General features: G+C 36.1%; 1 protein-coding gene across 1 annotated transcript in view; it reads left to right on the top strand.

The window, feature by feature from the left end:
• Positions 1 to 4,062, top strand: part of Slc26a7 (solute carrier family 26 member 7) — a 122,881-nt gene extending 118,819 nt beyond the window's left edge. The window contains exons 17-19 of the mRNA XM_048358871.1: positions 363 to 417; positions 497 to 600; positions 1,966 to 4,062. Of these exons, the coding sequence (XP_048214828.1) occupies positions 363 to 417; positions 497 to 600; positions 1,966 to 2,001 (195 nt within the window). The 3' untranslated portion in view covers positions 2,002 to 4,062. The remainder of the gene's footprint in view (positions 1 to 362; positions 418 to 496; positions 601 to 1,965) is intronic.
• Positions 4,063 to 6,957: the final 2,895 nt, after the last annotated feature.

Below are 6,957 nucleotides of genomic sequence, written 5' to 3'. Positions count from 1 at the left end.
GATCAATAGAGACTGAATATTCTCAAATTCTTAGAAAACATTAAAGTCAGCAATAGGTCAAGAGACATCAACACTTTCTTAGGTGCCGTTTTAGTTTATGTCTATGGGAATAAGAAGGAGATGTGTTGAGTTTTAGCACATGAACTAGAAAATATACGCAGCCAAACGTAGGCAAAGGTGGATGCCTTTATTTTATCAACCTTAATCTTTTAGATTATGTCCAACTGTGTAACAATACCTCCCTCTGGTGGTTTGAATTCAAAGCATGGAATTTGTAGAAACGCCTTCCTTCTGAAGACTTACTTGTTCCTTTGTCAGCTGTTCTGAATTGATCCTGAGTATATTATTTTTAATTCTTCCAGGTTTACACGGATTGCAAGGGCAGGAATGTGGATGTATCACTAGCCAATGGCACAGGTAAGAGAGTCTCCTTGGCTGACATTGAATGTGACGCTCTGCTGCTCCTCATCTTTGTATTACTTATGCTCTCTTACAGCCTCCTTGATAAAAGCAATGACGTACTGCGGAAACCTGGACTCAGAGAAACCAATTTTTTTTGATTCAGTATCTGCAGCCCTAAGTCACATCTACTCAAATAAGGTGAGTTGAGCGAGTTAGCTTGTAAGAGCTGTATGGAAATCTAGAATATAGTATCAAAGGATGTGCATTTTTTTTTAAAGTATTCTATTTCTACCTCTCTCTGGCATTTGAAAACGCCTAATCCCTTCTTTCCTCCACTTCAGTTCTCTGGTATGAATAAAGAAACTTTCTATTCTTCTTAGGCCAGCTCTGAGTAAGTGCTTCATACATTTGGCTCTTTTCAAAATGTCACTGCATAGAGGCTTGAACAGTCACCTGTCAAGTTAAGAGCTGCTTACTTTGCTGCTGCTCCCAGGACACAACTCACCTCTCTCAAATGTCCAAGAATAGAAACATTATACATGTGGATTTTTAGGCTTGTATCTCTGCTCAAATGCCCTTCCCTCTAGTCTACTTTGACTTTTTCCTTGGAAAACTTATTTGCAGAGTAGAGCTCACCTGGCTGGAAGTGGGGCTGTCACACCTTGCAAATGCCAGGCATTGTGGCAAAGTACTACAAATGCACTCAGAGCTGTGCTCTCCACAACATTTTGTTTGACTTAAATCATTTTACCTTTCCCCATCCCTAGAACAACAGTTGATGCCTTTGAGGGTCATCTCTATTATATTCAGTCAGAATAGGATGTATTTACCAAGTAATAATAATAATACCACTATTATTTGTAATTATTATTATTGTTGCATATCTAATATTTATTGAGTGCTCACTGTGTTTTAAATATATTCTAACAGCATTATGTACATTAACTAACCAAACTTGCCACAGCCTTAAGTGGAAGACGCCATTTTTAGAAATGAGAAAATCAAGGCTGAAGGTAGTGTACCATTTGGCTTAGTATAACAATCACTAATGTGATTTTTGGACCTGTAGTTTTAAGCCACTTTATTTACTTTGATGCCTCATGGATTATCTTCTTTTTTCTGCCAGTTCTAAGGCTTGCACTCAGGGCCTAGACACTGTTCTTTTCTTTAGCCCCTCTCTCTCTCTCTTTCTCTCTCTCTCTCTCCTTCCCTCCCTCCCTCCCTCCATCCCTCCCTCCTTCTCTCTCTTCCTTCCCTTCCTTCATCCCTCTTTTCTTTGTTTCTTTGTTTCTTTTTTTTTGCTTAAGGCTGTCAGTTTACCACTTGAATCACAGTCCCGCTTCTGGCTCTTTGGTGGTTTATTGGAGATAGAGTCTAGTGGACTTGCTTGCTTAGGCTGGCTTTGAACTGTGATCCTCAGATCTCAATTGCTTGTGTGGCTAGGATTGTAGGTGAGAGCTACTAGTGCCCAGCTGGATCGCCCATTTTCTTAGTGTGGTTACTTTGGCAGTGACTTAAAAGTTGAGTGAACAGCATATGCTATGCCTTCCTCTTCTCTTTCAGAATTTGAACAAACTCAGTGACCACAGTGAAGTGTGAGGCCCACCTATTCCTGTCTGTATCTTGATTTTGGTATCCGGCCTGAAGAAAGAGCACATACTGGCATTTTGCACAATGTTTTTTGTACAAACCCTGCATGTGACCTCTGCTACAATAAGAATGGGGTGGCTTAGTCACTGCATTGCCACTGGTCAAGCTTTGTCAACACTTTTTTTTTTTCCTTTTCCTTTTTTAGTAAGCAGATTCATTTTGTTGTTTGATAAAGAAATGCACATGCATTTAGCTAGAGTAAACTGAGAATATACATGACTTCTTTGCTTTATCACAGCATTGTATATTGTTTCACAACTCTTCTGCTGTAAGCTGATGTTGAAAACTGATAAGCACCTTCATCCTAATTGATTTGAAATAATTACAAGCCATTTGTAAATGCTATGAACATGATATTCACAGAAATAGAGCACCAAAATAATGGCAAGCTATAAATTCATCTATCTTCATATTTTCAACACATTCACCCTGAAAGCACTGAAAAAGGTCCTCACATTAGGAAGAAAACAGTAGTAGCTCAATAAAACCAAGGTTTAAACATTGGTCTCTTTGGTTGGAAATATTAGAAAATTCTTAGGATCTGCGCACCAATATGCCCTAGTTTCCACATTGTCTATCCCGAAGCTCTGTTTTCTGCTTCAATTTTATTGAAGCCAGAAAATGTGGAAATTCTACCTTGCATTTTTTTCACAAATAGGATGCTTACATGAGAAAGTACCACTAAATAGGGTATCTTTGTGTACTTTTTGTTGTAGTAATTTTGGATTTTATTTCAGAGACAAAGTTAACAAAACATATTATGTTTTATCTATCCATACCTAATTAGACAGATAAACAAGTGAGAGAGCTTATATGTGAATATCGGTAAACTTACCAGGCCAACAAGATAATCAATGAACTCTAATGGCTTCTGTATAAGTTATTGTTTGCATGCTTGGACATATATATTTCCAATTGCATACAAATATACAGGCTCATGTTTTTATCTAACAACATGTCTTACCCAGGAAAGAAAAATATTTTCATAAATAGGCTTCTAATTGTGCTGTAGCCTTAATAATGTTTTTAACTGCTTTAGAAATTGCCAATATAAGAAACTGTAAGGTATTTTAAACTGAGATGGATAAACAAATTGAAAATAACATTAATAGACTAGTCATTTAATGTCTTTCACAGGCATCTGTAAGAAGAAATCTCAGGGCTTGTGTGGATGGAAGTAATGCAGAACAAATGTGTGATAAGCATTCACACGGTTCTTAATTTTAACACTAAATCCTTAGTAGGACAATGTAATGAAATCTAGGAATAGTAAATTTTCCCCAGAAGTTAATCATTTTAATTATTATTGAAATGAATATGAAGAATGATCTTAGATGCTTCATCACCAGTACAAATTAATATGAGCAAGGCTGGCTCATATTTTCATCAAATACTATTTCAGGGAAAGTTGGATGTAATATTCTCTACTTTGTCTAATTGAATTATTGCAGTGGTGGATGGTGCTAATATTCACCATCTCTAATCCATTGGTCACTGGAAAATAAACATGAGTCAAGGAAAGTCAAGAAAAGAAAATATATTTTGATATGTGTAAAATGATATTTTGCCATGCAATTTTGGCCTATAATTGAATTCATGCATTGCAGACCATTTTGTAATTTGTTAGAGATCATGAGTCATTCATAATAGTTAATCGATGGATAGTTTGTTTTATTTTACTGTTAATGCTGACAAAATATTATCTGTGCAGTTGCATTTGGAAGCATTTCAATGTGTAGAGCTCAAGTTTAGTAACATTTGAAAATCAATAACCTGAGTGTCAGATGTTAATATTGTATTTAATGAAAGGAAAACCAAAGCATGCACTATATAAAGTCCTGTTGTAGCTTGTCCCTGAGATCAAGGCCACAATGAATATTGGTATGAAGGAAAGCTCCAAAATTCAAGTCCTGAGTCTGAAACTGAAAATGAGATTTAGACTCGCAAGATTATAAAACATCAATGTTTATTTTAAAACAGAAATCACAACATAAGAATGAAAATATGGAGCAATTGCCAGAATAAGAACATCACACACACACACACACACACACACACACACACACACACACACACACACACACACCCCATTTCCTTTTTCCAGTTATAGTAGAATAAAATTGGAAAAAATAAAAACTGAGGGGCTGGGGATATGGCCTAGTGGCAAGAGTGCCTGCCTCATATACATGAGGCCCTGGATTCGATTCCCCAGCACCACATATACAGAAAATGGCCAGAAGTGGCGCTGTGGCTCAAGTGGCAGAGTGTTAGCCTTGAGCAAAAAGAAGCCGGGGACAGTGCTCAGGCCCTGAGTCCAAGCCCTAGGACTGGCCAAAAAAATAATAATAATAAATAATAAAATAAAATAAAAAAATAAATAAAAACTGATTTGAGTGTTAAAGGCTTAACATCATGCTTGACACAAACTAAGCATGAAACATGTAATCAGGAAAAGACTGTTAACATCACATTTATGCAAATTAAGTGCCCTTAAATTTTGCCATTTGTCTTTTACTTTAAAGGTTATTCGCCCTCGATTATGTAATTCAAGCGTTATAAAGTTTAGCTGAAAATACACTTTGCAGTAATTTATTTGACAGATTTCTCTAAATGTGGAATGTCAACAGGAAAGAGATCTTTCTTTTTAATGAAAACATTAATGTCTAAATAACTTGTGTGGATAATGCTGGACATTTAGTGGGCACCAAAATAAGCTGGTATGTTGTTGAACAGGTATATGCCTTACAAATGCACATGCTGTGTTTTCTGGGGGAATGATGTAATTCAGGTCACTGTGTGCTTTTTGGCAGTGAGTTTGTTGCCAGATTTCAAATAGAGAGTTAAGTGGTGCTTTCACAATCCAAAGATTTGTTAGCTAAAAATCATGTAGTTTAATACTGTGCACTTAGTTTTTATATTTTTCTATGCATTTGATTGTATTTTTAAAGAAATAATCTTTGTACTAACTCAGTATGTAACAACCAATTTACATTAAAATAAATTGCAACATGGTAACTATCATACTTAAATGGATCTGTGTTCATCATTTCAGAGTATTTATTTCCCTACAAGGCAAAAAAATGGTTTTGATTTCTTATAACTGGCCAGAGCATTACATGATGAAAATTTCTGCAAAAATCCTTGTTTCTGGAAGTTCTTTTCCTTGTGAAATTTTAATCAAGTCCAGTGTTCATATGGGTACTTTTTGCTATAAGATATTGTGTAAATAATGTCATTTACAAGGTCTCAGTCATTTTTAATTTTGATTAATGCAAAGTTTTTGACTTCTTTATTATATGCTGTTTTATTTTTGTCCTGCCTGAAATGCTAGAATGAGTTCAATATTCCTAAAAGTTAATGTTCAAAAGAAAAGTTTTATCTTCCCAATGCAGAAAATAGAACAAAGAATAAAGAAGGAAAAGAAATCCCTGTCTTCATGGAGTTTATGTTCTCACCAGAGAAGACAGAAAATAAACAGAATAAATTTAAAGCACATTTGTTTTAAGTTAGCTGTTATTAGATGCCAAGAAGAGGTATAAATTAAGAAAAGATAATTAGAAGTTTGGCAGAGGAGGAGGCTTGCCTCCCTAGATTGGCTAAAGGATAACTAGTGAAGACATCTTAGCTCTGAAATCCCCATGTGTTAGCCTGGAGCTTTGACCTTCAGACATGGTAAATTAAACTACACAAATTCATTTTTTACATTTTGGGGAAGTCCAAGATGAAGGATGCTGACAAACGTGGTTCCTGTTATATATTATCTTCCTGGTATGTAGATGACACTTTCTCAGTATGCGTAGTGGGGAGAGAGGAGAGAGAAGAGAGGGAGGGGAGAGTGTGGAAATAAGAGAGAGATAGAAGAGAGACAGAGACACAGAGAGAACTTGACACATATCTCTTCTCATAAAAACTCTAATCCTATCAGATTATGACTCACTGTTAAACCTCATGTTAAACCTTGATTTCCTTTGTATAGGTCCTGTAGTGAAATGCAGTCCCATTGTGGGGAAGACACAATTCATGAACAGCATTCTGTTGCTGGTCTCTCCTGAATTCCTGTCTTCATCACATGTGAAAAATACATTCACTATATTCCAAGAGCTCTATAGGTCTTTACACTCAGTCTAACATAAACCTTAAAGTCTTACCTAAAACTTATGATGATATATGGATAAGACTATAGGTATAACATGGTATAGACATAGTGTTCTTATTCCAAAATAGATTTATAAGAAGAAAGGATAGAGGAATGGGATCCAATCAAATGCAAAAATGTAAGCAAGATATGAAAGCACAGAATAACCTTTGCTTAGATGATCTCCTCCTTCTAGACACACTGGTGTGACAGTTCTGCCTCTGGTCTTTCATCCTCATGGTTCTGCAGGATGGTTCCACTCCCAAATGTTTGATTGCAGCCTTCCTGGCCTGCTGAAATGGAGATGGTGTAGCTGTTCTTCAAATGGATGAAGTAGCCCTCATAATCTCTGGATTTTCTCAGGTGTCATTGTCCATTTTCTGAAAGAGTAGAGAATGGTTTTTCTCTGTGGCACACAAGAAGTCTCCATATTGTCCAGTGTCTCCTTCAGTGGTAGCACTCTTGTTATTCCATCTCTATTCCTGACTTCTGTGGAGGTATCTGATTAACTTTATGGTTCCTACCCATGCTAATCAAATGTTTGTTTAGGTTCACCCCTAGGGTTCTCTTCAGAACTAGCTTTCATTTTTTATGCACCAAAGGTAGGCTGAAAATTCTCCAAATCTTGAAATTCATTCCTTTTGATTTATTTCTATTTTATTACAAGTAAGCACATTTTGCTATAAGAATTCATGAGGAAACAAACCACTCCTTTACCACTTTGCTTAGAAAAAAACCTAAGCTAAGCATCTCAATTTTATATCCTGTAA

Source organism: Perognathus longimembris, chromosome 12, assembly GCF_023159225.1.
Source record: "Perognathus longimembris pacificus isolate PPM17 chromosome 12, ASM2315922v1, whole genome shotgun sequence".
Taxonomy (NCBI): domain Eukaryota; kingdom Metazoa; phylum Chordata; class Mammalia; order Rodentia; family Heteromyidae; genus Perognathus; species Perognathus longimembris.
The sequence above is the reverse complement of the archived record's forward strand: the minus strand, read 5'-3'. Positions and strand labels throughout refer to the sequence as shown.